At 36.7% G+C, this 19,198-nt stretch overlaps 1 protein-coding gene across 4 annotated transcripts in view; it reads left to right on the top strand.

The window, feature by feature from the left end:
* The first annotated feature begins 2,028 nt into the window (after window positions 1–2,028).
* Window positions 2,029–19,198, top strand: part of LAMA2 (laminin subunit alpha 2) — a 634,064-nt gene continuing 616,894 nt past the window's right edge. For 2 of the 4 annotated variants that reach the window (XM_058676596.1, XM_058676658.1), the window contains exon 1: window positions 2,035–2,256. In XM_058676596.1, coding sequence (XP_058532579.1) covers window positions 2,136–2,256 — 121 coding nt within the window. In that variant the 5' untranslated portion in view covers window positions 2,035–2,135. Of the gene's footprint in view, window positions 2,257–19,198 lie in introns of all 4 variants that reach the window. The other 2 variants (XM_058676722.1, XM_058676547.1) reach the window with 2 other exon arrangements.

Genomic DNA, 19,198 nt, shown 5'->3' with positions numbered 1-19,198 from the left:
TTCCAATAAAAATAAATAAATCTTCCAAAAAAAGTTTCCTGGGTAGGGCTGGTGTTGTGGCTCAACAAGCTAATTCTCTTTCTTTAAGCCTCCGGTTTCTCATATGAGTACTGTTTCATGTCCTGTCAGCTCCACTATCAATACAGCTCCTTGTTTATGGCCTTAGAAAGTAGCACAGGATGGTCAAAGTCCTTGGGACCCTGCACCTACGTATGAGACCTGGAAGAGGCTCCTGACTTTGATCTACTCTGCTTCGGCCATTGCTGCTACCTGGGGAGTGGATCAGCAGTGGAAGACCTTTCTCTCTCTCTCCTTTCCCTGTAAATTTGCCTGTCTGAGAAACACAAATATATGCTAAAGACATTAACACCTTTACTTTACTGAAAGAGAATTCATAGATACTATTATAAGAAATATTTTAAAGTTAGCACCATAATTACCTTAGTGATGAAGTCACATGAAATATTTTCTACGACTACACACATTTCAATATGTAAATAATTAGGTAAAACTGCCTTAGGCTGCAGGAAATACAAATTGTTACCCATCCTTAAGTCATCATCGAAATAATTCATGGGTTGTTGGCATTCTTCTGGTGAGTCAAATACCATAGCCAGGTGATTTTCTGTGATGTGATATTCTGAAATAATAAAAAAAAAGTTGGTGAGGTTCAAAACTTATTGTCAATGAATACTGTTACATGCAACCTGGACAACAAAAGTCACAGGAAAATTTTTATGGGCAAACAGACTTAAGTTAGGGTTCAGATATGTACAAAGGCTTCTGCATCCATCGACACACTGTGGTCCCTCCCGAAGAGAGGGCAAGGCAGGACCATAAATCTATATTTAAACACTTATTTATTTATTTATTTTGGAAAGGCAGATCTACAAGAGAGAAAGGGACACAGAAAGATCTTCCGTCCTCTGGTTCACTCCCCAGGTGGGTTGCAGTGGCTGTTGCTGAGACAATCCGAAGCCAGGAGCCGGGGCATTTTTTGGGTCTCCCACATGGAAGCAGGGTCCCGAGGATTTGGGCTATCTTAGACTGCTTGCCCAGGCTTCAAGGAGAGAGCTAGATGGGAAATGGAGTAGTCAGGACATGAGCTATCACCCATATGGTATCCTGGTGCTTTTCAGAGGAGGATTTAGCCATTGAACCATCATCCCACACCCTATCCTGCACTTTGATGGACAAGGAGCACCCTGAACCCTTACAAAGTAATTCCTTTAGTACTTGACAACTCCTGAATGAGTGGAAAGATGCCCTGTAGGTCTTGAAAACCCTATCAAGGTCCTGTTTCAAAGCGAATGGAAACCACTGACTGGGCTACAGGAAACAAGCAAGGGGCTGACATTTGAATCAGCGTGGATGGGAAGCACTTGGCTAAAATGTGCTGAGTTGCAGGGAAAACAACGGGACGTGAAGAAACAGAGTTTCACCTGTGACTGAAGCCGTAGCTAAGGCCTTTATCTGTCTCATCGGGTATCTGCATTAGAGATACTTCCATCCACTTACTCTGTTGGTCAGAAACATTTCCCGGAAGCTCTCACTGGCTTCGCACCTCCAGTCTCACACACATGCCCTTCCTCTGTTGCCTTGCCAGCCCTCCAGCCAGGGCTTGGTGTCCTGCTGGCTACCTCTCTGGCATCTGCCTTTTGGTATGGTCTTGCCTCCCCAGTGCAAATCACCTTGACACACAGGAGCCACCTCACAGTTTTGCTGGGACTTTCTTAAGATGAAGTTTCTAGATTTCTTCCAAATAATGCTTTCCATGTGTAGGCATTTTGCAACTACTTTTTTTTTTTTTAATTATAAGAAGTTCACGTAACAGCTGAGACTTCCGGGCTAATCTTAGAAGGCACAGGCTCTGGGAAGGGTCTTTGCACCAAGGACTCTTTAAGGGCCTGTGCTGGGCGCCCAAGAGGCTGAGCGCCCGGGGAAGGGGAGAGGGAGGAGTGTTCTCTGCCTCCACCCTCAGGAGGCGGCTGAGCCAAAGTCTGAAAGGGGTTGTCTCCTCCTCCTCGCTTCCCCAGCAGCTGCGGCTCATTCTACTCCTAAGCCAGGGCCAGGTCAGGGCAGCGGCGAAGTCTCCGGATCCTGCCTGCAAAGCGGATTCGCTCCTGGCCAGCGCGATGCCAGGAGCTGCTGGGGTCCTTCTCCTCCTGCTGCTCCTCCGGGGCTTTGGGGACAGCGAGGCGCAGCGGCCCCAGGAGCAGTCCCAGCAGCGGCAGCTACAGGCGCATCAGCAAAGAGGTACAGTGGAGGCATGGGCATTTGGTTACATCCTTTGCAGGGGTCTGAGGCTGCTCCCAATGTCGCTTTTCTGCAGAGTTGCTGACGGGGGATTGCTTTATGGCTTTACTTTTAGGGAGTGCGCTTTGCAGAAAGAGGGTAAAGTTGATGCCAAGTTCGCGTTCACGTCCTGGAGCTTGTGGTGTGTGTGTTTTGGGGCGGGGGGAGGTTACCTAACCATGATCCCACCCCAGGGCTGTGAAGCATTTCTCATTGCTCCTTCTCTGTTGAGAAACCTTGCTGTCACTAACTTGTAAATTGATTTGTGAATTCCTTCCAAGAAGCGAACTCTTTCCAAGTGAGAGAAAAGTTTCTCCAAATCGGAGTCAGTCTCCTCGGAGAAAGGTTTCCCCAGCTGTAGTTTGTGTTGGAACTTTTCAGATGGCAGCTGATGCATCTTTTCCTAATTCTAAGGGCTTTGTTTAACTGGAAGCGAACCTCAAAGTGCCTGAAGTGTGTGGATTCATTTCAAAGCAGAGAAAGTGCTTGGAAATCTTACCTTTTCATTCTCACATCCTCAAGTGTCCAATTTTCTGATACTGAAATTTCTTCTGCTTAAATACAGGGGAGACGTCTAGGTCATGTGTATTTTAAGAACAGTGTAAAGATAGTGCTTGGGGGAACTTTAGAAAAAATGCAGTTAATATTTTAAAAGTTTTTCAACAAAACACCATAATATTTATATGCATATAATTCCGGTAACTTTTGGCGTTCTTGAAGAGTTATTCTGTCACAGATCTTAAAAGGTCATGGGTAACGTTTTAAGGCATGATTTGTAGCACGTTTCAACAAACACTTATGCTGGAAAGCTATATCAAAGTAAAAATATTACATATATGTATATATAGAAACATATATATGGTTTGGTTTTAAGTACTAAAAATGGATGCCCTAAAAGCCCAGATTTGGAGCCGGGTGGAGTGGGGGTGGTGGGACAAAAGAATTGAAAGTTTCAGCGAGGCTGTATCTACTTATGTTTTGAGTCTGTGGTGCTTTTTCTTAATTACAGCTGTTCCTAATAGTTCAGATAGTCGCTGTTCTTATAGCCTAGTAGTTTTTTTGGTGTTTGCTGAACAAGTGAAAATAACCTAAGATCCTTACTACAATGATTCTTAGAATAACAATGGCTTTATGCTCACTACGTAGTTTTTTTCTTGTTTGAGAGGTGCCATGTGATCAGTACGGTCCAAGAAATAGAAATTGTGAGGCAGGGATTTTACAAATCTCTTTGGCAGTTTTTAAAAATGCTACTTTGAACTGTTAACCTTTGGTGGCTTCTATGGTATTGTCTAACAGTACAGATATTTGAGTACTGTTAGGCAGCTGGGAGTGAAGATGGACCACGGCAGCAACCCAAAACCGAGCAGAGGCGCAAAGTCCCTAGCGTAGGGATCCAATGAGTTCCTGATCATTTTCCCTATCACAAACATACACTTTGTCCTCCTCCCCCATTTGTCCTCGCCATTACACTTTCTTTTTTGATAGACGGAGAGAGAAACAAAACCCTGCAATCCCTAAGAGGTGAAGTGAACATAGAAGCGCAGAAGAAAGGGGGTTTATATCGCCCTTCCGCTGAGTGATCTCTTGAATGTTACAGATTATAAGGATTTTTCTGTTAAATAACTAACATGGAGTCTATAAGAAAATGACATTCTCCCTTGTCTGTTACAGATCATTTGTAATGTATTTGGAAGGTGGCTCAAATACTTATTAAATGCATGTTTAAGTATATTCATACCTCAAATTCATATATAGTGACTTATAATTTAGAAATAGCTAATATAATCTTTTTCTCCTTTAACTGTTTAGTGTTATCCAACAAATGTAAAACTTGAGGCTTGGAGTTGCTATTATTTAGACTTGCTTAACTGACAAAAATGATTTATCAACAATTAACAGATTTCTAGTAATGTTTCTGCTGGAGTTCCTTTTTTTTTTTTTTTTTTTTTTTTTTTGGTTTGAGGCCATTTTAGGTTTTCAATGTTCCGCTCAAGTGAGCTTTTTGTGAACACCAGTGGATACAAGTTTGATTACAGGTGTATTTTCTTGACTTTCATTGGCTCTTTTAGTTTCAATTACATGCAATAGCCATGACACTCCTTGCCAAGTATTAATTATGCTTTTCTTTACAGTATGATACCAATTTATTAAGGATGTTGATATAAATCAACTATTTTAGATAATACAATAAATTTAAAATTTATTCAGATAGTTTTAAAGAGAATTAAAAATATGTGACTTCCATAACATACTAAATTGCATATTGTATGATTAGCATTAACTCAGCAAATATGAAAATCCAGGGACATTCTTTAACTATGTTTAAGACAAATATAGAAGAATAATGTAGCCAAAGTGATTCTACATTTCAGCAAAGCCATGGATGAAATATTTTCTGATATTCTTGTGAATAATGTGTGGAAATGGAAGCATATTGGTGGATAAATTACAACAGATTGCGACGTAATTTCCAAAGAATATTGCATAGTAGATCAATGTCACTCTGGAGAGAAGACTGTAGTGGTGAAACAGAAGTTTCCTTAGGTTCAGCTGGCTTAGTTATAGCGCGATAGAAAACAACATTCGCGCTTACCCAGACTACAGGTGGCCCAAAATTGATTTGGGCAGTTGGTTAATAACAGATGTAGGAATTTTAAATATCTCAGAAGCCTCGACTCCAAAGAGAACCTACATGGAGTTGGTTTTGTTATTTAGTGTCCAGATGTTAAATAATTCCATATGTCTTCTTCTGGACACACACACTGCTAAATACAAAGACAGAATGACAAAGGTCAGTCTAAAATACAGCAAACCTTGTCTAATATAGGAGTATAATGTGACAGTGACAGAAAATTCATTTTCATACATGACCCACAGAAGTAGGACTGAAAGTTAACACACAATTGAGAACTGAATTGACAAATGATTGAACATTCATATGAGGGGGGATAGAACAGTTATAGTGTCTGAATATAAGATTTTCATAAGAGGAATGTTCTAAGTAAAGCCTTTTGGTGTAAGGAAAAAAAGGTTTAGAAAGAGGAAGGAAGTCATGAAATGCTTCTCATTTTTGGAAGGGTTAGGTACAAGAGACTAAGAGATAGTTTCTCTCCATTTTGAGCTGTTAATATGGAACTAGATGGTGTTTGTGCTCCTAGTCTATGGTAAAGTCCTGGATGGATTAGGTGTACAATTGACTCATGGATGCCTTAGGATGTAATTTCTTACAGAGAGGAAGATTCAGCAAGTCCATAGATGCGCAGTTTCATAATTCTAGAATAGCAGATCTTCCGTTATTGGTGGAATTACTTTCCAAGATCCCAATTGGGATCTTTCATCACCTGAAACTGTGGGCAGTATCAGTCACCATGTACTTGTTTTTCTCCTAGACATACTAAGGTATTTTACAAATCTTATGGAAAAGCAAATGCAATTTGTTTTTGGTACAATTATTTGTTTGAAATCTGTGCACATGAAGGATCAACAAAAGGTAATGTGTTTCATGAAAACTATGGACAGACATCTACCAATGATTTTAATTCATGGATTAGATAATAAGACTAATAGCAATAACTAATAACAAAGAATCATGTACTACAATGAGTGTTATTTGAAACTTGTGACTTGTTTATGATGTGTTCTATTTACTGTTTTTGGTTTGTGGTTGGCTATAGGTAAGTAAAACCATGAAAAGCAAAACTGCAGAAAAAGATGCACTGCTGTATTGAAGCCTACTACTCGGAGGAGTGTTTGGCCTATTGTTATGTCACCAGTGCAGCACCTGGTTTCCTGTCCCAGTTCCCCTCCCAACTCCAGCTTCCCTCCTCTGTGCATCCTGGCAGGCAGCAGATGATGGCTCACGTCATTGAGTCCCTGCCACCTATGTGGGAGACTCTGCATGAATTGCCAGCTCATGGTTCTGGCTTGGCCTGTTTTCTGCTGTTGAAAGTTTTTGGGAAGTGATCCAGAGAATGAGAGCTCATTGTCTCTTGATTTCTCTTTATCTTTCAAAATATAACAAAGTCTATTGTCATTAGAGGATATACTTGTATCTGTCTCTTCAAATTCTTAAAAAATGCCAAAAATATTAGATGTATACTATAAATGCATTTAGACAACCTCAGATTTAAAATTAAATCATGTTTGCAACAGTCCTCATACATTTTTGGTAAGGACACTTACCACAAATTTGGTATGGAATTTGCATTTCACTATTAGGTGTAGAGTTCTGAAACAACCAGTATTATGAAATGTGAGACCAATTTACCAATTATCTGAGAAAATTTTTAGGAGATTTATTGCGGTCATCAAGCTGGATAGAACTTATTTTTTGACAATTATTTGGCTATATAATTTTTTGGCTTGTTCATTGCCCACTAACCTAATAAATTGGTAAAAATGGCTCAGGTCCTTGGGCACCTGCATTTGTGTGGTAGATGCAGAGGAATCTTTTGGCTCCTGACTTTGTATTGACCCGATTCCAGCAGTTAAGATTTTTTGGGAATTTAAAACAGTGGATGGAAGATCTCTCTGGTCTTCTCTTCCTCTCTATAAAAATATGCCCTTGGAATAAAAATAAAATAAACCTTTAAAAAGTGAATTCATAACAGATTAAACATATGTGAATGAGAACATATTCAATATTGACATTGTATAATTATGGCAGGATTAAGAGAATTTATATAAATTTTGTATTATGTTACATATAAGAATACGGATGTCTAATTTTGTTTTTAAAGATTTTTTCTTCTTTTTTTTTTTATTTTGGAAAGGTGGATTTACAGAGAGAAGGAAAGACAAAGATCTTCCATCTGCTGGTTCACTTCTCAAGTGCCTGCAACAGCCTTAGCTGAGACAATCTGAAGCCAGGAGCTAGGAGCTTCTTTTGGCTCTCCAATGTAGTACAGAATCCTAAGGCCTTGGGCCATCCTTGACTGTTTTCCCAGGGCACAGGCAGGGAGCTGGAAGTGAAGTGGAGTAGCTGGAACATGAACTGCTGTCCATATCGTATCCCTACATGTGCATTGTGCAACATGTAGATTTATGCACTGAATCATTGTACAGGAACTGATGTCTAGTCTTCTCGGCTTTCTCTCCTGGCATTTCATGCAGAGTACTCTAAACTCAAGTTCCATCAAAAATTGCTGAAAATTATGAAAAATTGCCTGTACTCTTCCAATTCTTATGCAATTTGCTTCAGCTACTATAGCTTATGAAGTATGGGATGTCAACTATATTATATGATCAAGGTTTTAATATTATGCAGATATTATTTGATACTAAAATAGATGTTTAATTATTTTGGGGTGTAATATGGGAAAAGTGAGTTTATATTTTAGGAGTATGGAATAGTTAAAAAGAATTTCTGAAATAGGATTTTGAATTTCTTTGCCATTCTACACTGCAATAACATAACCAAGAATATTTTGAGATCTTATTTCTCTAACATAGCCATTGCTTTTCCATTTATACATTTAATAAATACTGATTGTTCATTGACAATGACTAATGTGATAGACATTTAAACTTGGACCTCTGAGACAAAAGAATTGTTCTTGATACAATTATATTTATGGGTAGACTACTTTTAAAACTGTGCTTAACCTTTCATGTCTCTTTGTAATCTAGTATAGAATTATGGGACCCTGTTCAATCCATAGTGGCTCCTGGCTTTCAGCATATGGGAACCAATCTCAGTTGGCTTTTATCTAGCAAGGTTAGCAAGAGGTCTGGGGCCTATACTGCAGAATACAAAGGTTATATCCAATGCCTGTTTTTTTCAAGTCAGATAGCTATCCAGGAGGAGTCTACTTGGTGGATAATATGTGGCTGGAAGCTTACAAAACAAGATTCAATAAATAGTGACTACATGCCATTTGTCCAATTTTCAGTATATCTTTGTGTGGAAGATGAAGACTTAAAAATAGGATTGTCAATGATTCTACAAATTTGTTGAATTCCAAGCCAGTAGATTATGGAGTTTATAATTTGGAAGTTATCATTTCATTGTTTAAATTTTAAATAGAACAGATTTTGTTTTCAAGAGTCCAAGAAGATAATCACTATCCTCACTCCCCTGTTCCCTGCTAACGTTCTTCCCTTTCTCTTTTCTTTGACAATATTTAGACAGATTTAATTTTAATCCACTCTATATGCATAGACTTAATCACAAAAGTCCACATTTATATTGAGTATACACATATGCTAAAAATGACAATCATATCAAAGTGACCATTTCACCATTTGGACCAGTAGTTCATAGGAACCTGGGCAAAAACAGTTATACGAAACGAGAAAAGAAGGGAGACTTGGGAACTGACATTGTGGTGCATCAGCTGGAGCCACTGCCTGTGATGTCAGCATCCCATGTGAGCACCAGTGAAAATAACCCGGGTGCTTAGAACCCTGTCCACATGTGGGAGACTCAGATGAATTCTGGAGCCTTTACCTTGGATGGGACAGTCATTTTGGAGATTGAATCAGCAACCTTAAAAAAAAGTACCTTAAAACCAGACCCAAAACAAACAAACAAAGGTAAAATTTAGAGAGAGTCATAACTAGACTGGCACATAGTTAGGATTAATAAATGAATGGATTCAGGGAATACAGTAGGCTGTTTCCCTCCCCAAAATATTCTTCATCTTGTGGAGCTTACAGAGTAATATTTCTAAGTGTCATAGAGAAGTTTCTGAAAGGCATGGATATAAGAACTAGGCAAAAGGCTAATGAAAATTTTATATTATGAAAAATCTACATGGATTTAGAAATATTTTTGCATAAAACTTTAAATTTCATTTCTCAGTGTTTTGAATGTATTCTTGTGTTCAGTTGGACTGGAGTAGGAAAGCACTAATATTGTGAACATGTAATAAAGAATTAGTATGAGAACACAGGGCCTGGCATAATGATGTAATAACAGGCTATTCCTCTAGTGAGGTGCTTATAGTTCCACTTCTGATCCAGCTCCCTGCTAATGGCCTCCGAAAGCAGTAGAGGATGGCTCAAGTGCTTGGACCCTTGTACCCACACTGGGGACCTGGAAGAAGCTCATAGCTCTCAGCTTTGGATGGATTTGGCCATTTGCGGGAGCGAACCAGCAGATGCAACATCTGTCTCTTCCTCTCTTCTGCTTTCTCTGTAATTTTCAAGTAAAATAAGTCATATATATATATATGCAGATTTATATATACCATATATAATATATATATATTAATACCTTTATTTTCTAGAATGTGGCAGATGATAAATGTCCTAAACAAATAAAAAAATACTTTCAGATACGTGTAGTCAGGAGTTACAGGAATGGAGGGAGTTCAATTGCTGTTTTAAGTTGATTGGTAAAGGTGTAAGCACTTTTGAAGGTGATGTGGCATTGGTATCAGTAGGTACCAGGTGGAGCAGCACTTTCAGCTCAGGAAACAGTTTCAGGGACTGAGAAGCTTGGAGGGAATTGCATCCTATGTGAAGGTCTTCAAAAACTTTGTGGAAAACGGAATTTAAAAATAAACTTATTTTTACAACAATTGTTATAAAATCCATGAATTTCTTTTCTTTTTGAAGATGTACTTATTTTGAAAATTTTGCTAAGAGAAAAGGAGAAACAGAAGACAGAGATACAGATCTTTCACCTGCTGGTTCAATCATCAGAGGGCCACAAAAGTCAGGCCTGTGCCAGGTCTAATGCAGAAGCTTCATCTGGGTCTCCCAATGGGTGGCAGAGGCTCAAACAGTTGGACCGTTTATTCTCTGCTGCTTTCCACAGTTCATTAGCAGCGAACTGGATTGGAAATGACGCATCTGGGACATGAACCAGTACTCAGGGGATGCCAATGTTGTAGGTGGCAACCTTACCTTTGACTAGTCTTTTTAGAATATACAGTTCTATAAACTTTTTGAGACTTGCTGGTACAGATTACAGTTTTGCCCCAAATTTTCAGTTATGTTTTATGAACTTTCTCATGTATCAGGATCCTCCTGATCACTGTAAAGATTCAGCCTCACATTCTGAGATGAGGAAGCATTTTTGAGTTTTCTTTACTGTTAGAGAATGAAATCACAATTGTGTTTGTTCCCCCCCACCCCAGGGATGAGATCTACAATCCTAGCACAGGAATATTTTTGAGTCATCTGTTGCCTCAGACACCATTTTTGTTAATCCTGTTTAAGTAATTTCCTGTCCTGGAGCGATGCATCTTGGTAGTCTCTTTAATGTCAGTTTCAAACTTCTTTGTGGCGTATGGTACAGTGATTAGATGCATGGTCGTCTCACACACAACTTGAATGCTAGGAGCTTTCACTACTCTTTATTTTTCCTGAATGTACTAATAGTTCATAGATTCTTTAGAATGATTTTAGTTAGTGTACACTTTAAAACATAAGTCAGCTGCCCATAATTCCACATGGACCTACTGTACTTTGGAGTTTTTATCTATTTTAATATCAACCCTAACGTTTAGATAATATTGTTAACAATGACAGAGTGATGTATTGATCTGATGCCTTCTTTTATGAAATGAACTTTGAAATGTTACCTGATTTTACAGTCAGAAGCTTATTCTCTGCTCTGTTTCGATTTTTGTAACAACTTTAAAGATCACTATGAGTCTTGGAGTAACCTTTGGACAAAAGTAATGCAATTTGGTCATGATTTAATTGTATCATTTAGAACAAAAGTTACGCGAGGAAAATTGTGTTGAGGCTCTTCTCTCTCCTTTTTCCCTCCCTCCTCTTCTTCTTTGTTTCCTATAGTGTTTTGCTAGAGAATAAATTGGGGATAATAAAAAGAGCATTCCACACAAATACAACTTTTAAGATGTACAAGGCACAGTTTCACTTAATTCTTTACAAAAGCCACTGACAATTACTATCTAAAGTTTGAGGATGTAATCCAAATTTACATGATCAAGCTAACAATTTACTTGGGAAAGATGCATAACATGGGTTAAGGCCATTTTCCTGAGTCATTTTGCAGATGGAATTTAATATGGGAGTTTTATGCTATTTGACTTTTATTTGGACATGTGACATTTAGAAAAAGATCATGGAGAATAGTCTATTAGTAGGTTATTACTCATAACATCACCCTCTCTGGCAAGCCTAATCTATTTCAAACAGCAAGTTAATCTGTGCAAATGCTGCTGGTGAAGACCTGAGGAGCTATTTGGACCTGGTGCTTATGAAGGCACCTTGTTCGACGCTAAAAATGTCTCTTTGTATATGGTCCTTTTGCTTGACTGCTGAACTTTCTGTTTAACAGGTCTTGAATGCCAGATGGTGTAGATTGGCGTTAATAGCATTCCATGTGTTATAAGCACCAACAGTTTTCTGTACATTGCAGAGCTCTGTAGCTTGTTAATTATCCATATTTGAGAAGAGAAATAGATGCCTAACAACTTGTTAAGGAGAAGCAAAATTTTCAATACTAGTTTTGAAAGTAGAAATGAAATTATGTTCTCTTGATTTTTGTGAATCCTAGGCTGTCATCTTGTTTGGAGTTTTAGAACTTTCACAAAGTATCTTGAAAAAGGTCATATCTCCATTTCTGAATTGCATTAGTCTAATTTGAAGCCAGAGATTCATCAGGTGTTAAGGACGATCAAGAATATAATATGCAGTGCTCAAAAGTCTTTTCATTTAAATATACATACATTTACACATTATTAAATATACCATTATTTGAAAACCATTATCAAACTTTGGTCTTTAAAGTATAATGTCTTAGATTAGTGAACAATGGACTACAAGAGGCATTCATTTTTATTGACTTTGAAGTCAACTATTAGAAGTTAGGTGACCTAATGTAATTAATAAAAAGAACAAGGATCAAATAGATGACACCAAAGAATCAGAGTAAGACTAATAACAAAATTTCTTCTGAGAGGTTTTAAAATGTTGGCATCTTTACACACACAAAAAATGTAAGGAGTTCCACTTGAAGGTAATCTTGGTTGAAAGAGAAATTTATCTCTATGCCAACAGGATATTTTATAAGTTTGTGGCAACTGGAATTAAATGATATTTATTTTGCTACAAGCAAATTTTGAAATTCATGCATTGAAAAAACTCATGAACTTGTGAAAAATCCTCACATGTGCGACACTAGTATACATACACCCTTTAAATCTTATCAGATTATCTAGTTAGTATTTTTACTGAAATGTTATCTATTTGAGTTTCATATTCTTAAGTCAGCAGTGTTTTCATTATACAAAAGCCTTTGGAGTAAAGGAATCTGAAAATTGAGTTTATTGAAATCTTAGTTCCTTTGATATAGTGATCCAGAGAACAAATTGTAAATGAGAATATTGAAAATCTTGCAGACTCTTAACTCCAGTGTTAAAACTGTAGGCTTTCAGTCTTGTTACATTGTTGTAACATTGAAGGTCTTAATCATTCTAAAGGAGAAACAGTGCAGCATAGCATTTCAAATATATTTTTCCAAAAAAAAAACATACATAGCTGCTGCAGTTGTATAGCTTATTGGCTGCTATCCATTTTTCCATTATGGAGTAAGGCAGAAAGTATACAGGAGAGCATGAAGCAATACAACTCTTATTTCAGGGAGCTACCTTATCTCACTGAATTGTTGGGAAACATTGAACAACAAATATGAACATAGAACATCTAGTAGGATTTCAATAAATGTAAATTTTCAGGATCATTCAAAAAATCAATCCTCAGAACTATCTTTGTAACCAGGAATTTTATGTCTCAAAAAAAGCAGTTTTCTTCAATACGATGTGATGTAACATTCGAGTGCGGCCATTTGTGAAGGACTCTGTACTGAACAAATTTGTAAGCTCAGTTTTAATTGTAATCTATGCTACAGTATGAATTTATTTTGAATTTCACAGCTTAGTCTACAATAAGTACTCTCATTAGCATACGTACTCTCTTTATATCATCAACTCCCATATATATTATTATACTTTGGAAATAATGTGGAACAATAGAAAAGTATTATCTGGGGACAGGATCACCACTTACTTTAGAGACTGAGTCAATGGAATTTAAATTTTCTGTTAGTAAAGTACAGTTGAGTTAGATAACAGAAGATCCTCAGCAATATGAGTAGTAAATACTCTCTAGATGCTTACTACATTTCTCTATATTTCACTATGAAACTCCAAAGTGATACAGTGCCTGTGAGATATCCCTTCTTATGAAGAGGAAAAGTTCTCTAGCACTTTCTTTGTGTTGACTCAGATTATAGGTGACAAAATGTCACATTGTACAGGGATTGAAGAATCTGTCAAAATGACACAGCAAGTTAGGAACAGATATAAGAAACACATTTCTATATTTAGCTAATAGTTCTTTTAGTAGCTCAGTGTGAAAAGTGATTTGAAACAGGCACCACAATGAAGCTTTTAGCAATACTTTGTGGGTATGTATTTTTAAATATGAGTATAATGAAATAAAATTTTAGGATTCTCTCATTTTTGGGACACTTATGTTAAATGTTAATAAACTTTCATATTTTAAAACTTTAACAAAGGTGATATGCTCACTAAAAATATGACATGTAATTAAGATTCCACAGAGGTCACTAATTATTTCTAGTCTCTGAACAACATGTACTCATCAACATTACTTGGTGAAAGGTAACAATTTCACATGTTTGACACATAATATCAGTTATTTTCAGGATGATACTGAGTGGAAAGCATAACCAGATCATATGAAGGCTCTCAGTAGATACCAAAATGAAAAATATAATGTTAAAATATATTATTTTAAACTGTCCAACATAGTTTCTAGATTGTCCACCTGTATCTCAAATTTAGTGACACATTCTAAAAGCTAAAAGAGCAGGCCACGTGATGAGTGTTCTGGTATAACAAGTTAAGCCACTATATAACAGAATGCCAGTTTGGGTCCCGGAAAGCCTGCTTCTCTCCAGGGTCCTGCAAACACGAGGGCAGATGATGGGTCACCACTTGGGTCCCTGCAGATGATGGCTCAACACTTGGGAGACCCAGCTGGGCTTCTGGGATCCTGGCTTGGACTTTACCCAGCCCTGAATTTGTGGGTATCTGTAGAATGATCCAGTGGGAACTGTCACTCTTGGCTTCCACTTTACAGCATTCCTTGTAGATGAAAAATCAGCATTTGTAAAGCAAAATGAAACAAAAGAGTGAATTTAAAAAAAACTCAGAAAATCATAGACTGGAATTTTCTTCAGTGAAAATTGATTTTCTAAACCAGAGAGCATTGGGTTTTGAAAAAATTTCAGCTAAAGCCTATTTGTCATGCTTTCAGTAAAACCATGCCTAACATACAATGTGCAAGTATTCAAATCAGTTTCACTATTCTGAAGCTCAATTTTCCAAACAAAAAATATTATATAATGTTAATAGGATTGGAATGGTGATAAATATGTCTCATACCAATAGCATTATTTGAATTCCTACTATAGTATGTGACACTTTTGGCCATAGATATTTTTAATTTGTTAATTTCTTTTTATACAGTTTTTTCCTTAATGGCTATTAATATACATAAGTTTGTATTTTCAAGGACAGATGATACATATATCTCAAGCATGACAGATTGTCGTGTGTCATGAACTAAAAGCCACATAAGAGCAAAAACGGGTATCTGAAAAAATTTCCTGCAAATAGCAAATTTCAAATATAAATGAAAATGCAATCAGTGATCATAAAAGTAGTTTAGCAGTTCTTGAAGATTTTGCTTGAATTCCCTTTATGCTCTTAAAAATCATTGAAGTTTTTGATTTTTGTTGATTATAGCTATTGGATTAAAGATTAGTTTAAAAACATGTTAGTTGAAAACAATAATAGAGCAGTTATATGTTGACACAAGATAGAATTAAGAAAAATATTTTTTCAAGATTTATTTTTATTTTTATTGGAAAGTCAGATATACATAGAGAGGAGGAGGAGACAGAGAGGAAGATCTTCCATCCACTGACCCATTCCTCAAGTGGCCGCAACAGCTAGAACTGAGTTGATCCAAAGCCAGGATCCCGGATCTCCTTGCAGGTCTCTCAAGTGGGTGCAGGGTCCCAAGGCTTTGGACCATCTTCAGCTGCTTTTCCAGGCCACAAACAGGGAGCTGGATGGGAAGCGGAACAACTGGGATCAGAACGTGTGTCCATATGGAATTCCAATGTGTTTAAGGTAAAGGACTTTAGCTGCTATGCTTCCATGCTGGGCCCAGAAAAATTATTTCATATTCCAAACTCTTTAACATCTAACTTCATGGAAGACAGGTAATTTCTCATTCTTTACAGCCTTGGATAATGTCTTAGAAATTCAAAGGTTTATACACCATTCTTTGAGTTGACGTTTTTGCTGAATTTAGCTTTATGAGTCATTAATGGTTACCAGTGTGCAAAGGATCTAAAGGCAGATTAGTTTTTAACTTGTGTCTAGTTTGGTACCAGTGATACTATTTTCTCTCCAATAGGGCCTACCTAAGTTAGAAATATTATATTGTCTGTAGAGACATAAAGAAGCAAATTCCTAAGAAAGATGTAACCCAAGGACACTCAATATTAGAAGTTGTTTTTATTGGGCTTCCTCACTGAGCTCCTAAATTTACATCAGGAAGGATTTGCAACATTTTTCTAGAAAAACAGTTTATATTTTAATTTTTTGAAGAGCTTCCAAAGTGTAGGGATTTCTTGCTTAAACTCTAACATTTGCAAGCTTTATGGTTTTCAAAGTATTTGAAAAAACTTCACCCTTTAACTAAAACGGCCTGTGCTTTTCATCCAGTATCAGTTTTTGAGTGACAAAGGGTGGATCTGACTTCTTTCGGTTTTTCTGTGGACTCAAGAATCCATCTATGGAGTAGTCTTAACTGTTCTAAAACTATCTCATGTTGGCTGTAGGAGGCAAGAAATCTTTTTTTTTTTTTTATCAGTAATAATGATTCTGAATGAGTGGTGGAAGATGTATACCAATCAAGCATACACAGTTCTGTGAACCATTTTAACATGATTATGTTCAGAGACAAAATGAGGTTTGTACTCCCAGCCCAGTGAGCGCTCTCCTTTTCAGTATAATTGATCTTTTGTTTTTCTGCATCATAATTTACATGTGAAACTTATGGTTAAAAAATATTCAAAGTGTGACAAAACAAGATATATGTGTAAAGCACGTTCTACTCATTGTCTTGTCATTCCCCCACAGGACAGGAGTAGTTAACTGGGATAAGACAGAAATTAAAGTATGTATCACATCTTCATTGCTTTTAAAAATGGCTATCATTAAGTTTTCATGTAGATAGTGCTATGTTTCCAAAGTCTGCAAAAGTACTCATTTAGTTTCTCTTTATTTTGTTTTCAAGCTTCTAAAGACACTTTCATTGATCTTTCAATGACCAATTTTAACCATGGAGTTATTGACTTGTGCTACTTAATTGATCTGAGAAAACAGCACTATCTTAAAATCACCTAGCTATTTAAGATCTGGAATTTTATCTTCAGATAATTTTGTGGAACAAAATATTATGCACTCAAATTATTCTTTCCTGAAATATTTACAGTGCTGTTATTACTTCAGTGAGAATTAATTTATCTGCTCACTTTGTTTCTTGTCACATGAGCCTGCATTAAGTTTTCACATGTTTTTCATGAGAAACATAGTAAAATGGAGTTATGTGTGTAATTCATAGCAGATGCTGTGCTAAGTGTTTCAAAGGCAGAAATTATTGATCTAATTTAGGAAAAGAGAAAATTGAAAGACAAAATACAAATAATTTTCTGAAGGTAAAAAAAAATCTGTGAACTAGGGAGACCAATATTTGTGTGTAGGTTATTTGATTCCATGGCTGTTTACCTAACCATAACATAGCACAGTGGTGACTGAGAAACAACACAAATGGGAAGTAAATGAGAAAAGTATATACTACATGGATAAAAGTGTTTCTTACATAAAAGATGACCATTTAAACAATATTTGTCAGCTGAATCCAGTGCTATGTTGTCAAGTATCAACAAATTCTGTGACATTTTCATATGTTTTCATCTACATGAAGGGAAAATAAAAGCAAGAGAGTAATAAATGCCTCCAGTAGCCGGATGCGGGCAAGGCTAAAACGAGTTTGTAACACAGTCTTGGTCTCCCCCATGCGTGGTTTGGGCCCAAGTGCTTAAGCCATCATTTGGTGCCTCACAAGATGCATTGGCAGAATACTGCATCAAAAGCAGAGTATCTAGGACTTGAAGCAGGACTGTGATATGGGATACAGACATTACAAGAGGCAGCTTAACTCCCAATGCCACAAAACCTGCCCACAGAAAACTTTTGTTATCTCAAAAAATCTCTAGCTACTAATAAAATACTTAGCTGTATCAGATTGCCTTAAATTAATAAGAGTCAGATAAAAGTATGTCTGGAATTCATAACTAGTATGAGTTTGCTCTGTCTTTGTTTTTGTTTTGTAATCTGATAAGCAAAAATAAGACCTAAGACTTCTGGTCCATTAATGGGTATATACCAAGTGATGGCAAAGGAAGAACTTATGTTATAAACTCAGTACATGGTATGACCAAGGTGAAAGTTATAACTGAAGTAGTACAAGAATGATTGACGTATTTTTTCCCCACATGTGGACACAAATGAGCAAAAGGAAGAAGTATGCTATTCATCAAATGTATTGCAGTCATGCTTTGATAAGTTCCCAGGTAGAATGTCATTCCAGCTCTCCCTTTCTGTTACACTGATGTTTTACAATGGAAATCTTCCTGGTTAGATTGTGATGAACAGAATCTAGAGTCCTAGTGTATGGCTTTGCATCAAAAGTCCAGCTATGTTGGGCATTAATTACAACATTTCGGAAGTTAGATTTCTGGGTTTTGTTACTAGATTCACACCTCGCTAGCTGCGTGATGCTTGATGGATGACTTAGCTTTGTTTATACTAGTCGTGCCAGTGGCTTTCTTAGAGATCAATTCAAGCATTAAATGGAGCTGGGTACCTAGTTTTTGTTCAGAAGATGTAACATTTGTATTTTCAGCATAGCAAACCAGACTTGACATAAAGCATCTAGGAACTGGCCTTGTTGAGTGCAGTTTTACTAGGCTTAGAAATGGTCAGAGGCTCATCTGAGTTTCCCACATGCTTATGTGTATTGCTAGTACTGTCGACTTAGTGTCTTCACCTAGTTTCTAGGCCTCTCAGAAGTTAGTATTTCCCAGTAATAAACACTCACATTCTGCATTCCCTGAACTTCTCCAAGCTTCCTGAACCCAAAGAAGAATCTCCATGCATCAAATTTAAATCCTAGATTTTAGTTTTATGATTATATTGGTCTTCTAGTAGAATATATTGTAGCATGTTCCAATATTTAAGGGATGGCTCTAGAAGTTTAACTACTTTTTAAAATTGATAATAAGTATATTTGAGTGTTGCTGTTAACTTCCTTGTTAGGTTCTCCATGCTTTCAAAACTTTTACTTGGATAGATTCTCCTCATTATTTTCTGAATTAATCTCTGTCTACTCATCTTTGTTTTCAAAAAGACACATTAATTACACCTTAACTAAGCTGTCTTTCCTTAACACATCATACGTAGCACTCTTCCTTTCCCTTACTTTGAAAATGTGCAAAGACTTCCTCCATAAGCATACACATGACTATGCTTTATTCTGGTTACTTCTGTCAGTTGTAGATAATAATTTTTATTATATTATTTTTGATATTTATCTTAATTTTCTCTTCATTAATGTGTTTATGTGCTTAGAGTGTAGGAGAGGGAAAACTTAAGTTTATGCTGTTTTTTTTTTTACGCTAACTGAATAAACCACTGATTGTACTCATTGGGCCACGGCAGCATTTTCAGTTCAGAATATTTAAAGGCAATAAAATACGGATACTGTGTTACACTTTTTTCTTGATAGGTATTGATTGATTAAAGACAGTAAAGTGACTGAA

This window comes from Ochotona princeps, chromosome 1 (genome assembly GCF_030435755.1).
Source record: "Ochotona princeps isolate mOchPri1 chromosome 1, mOchPri1.hap1, whole genome shotgun sequence".
NCBI lineage: Eukaryota > Metazoa > Chordata > Mammalia > Lagomorpha > Ochotonidae > Ochotona > Ochotona princeps.
Note: the sequence above shows the minus strand (reverse complement) of the source record. Positions and strands in the feature narration are given on the sequence as shown.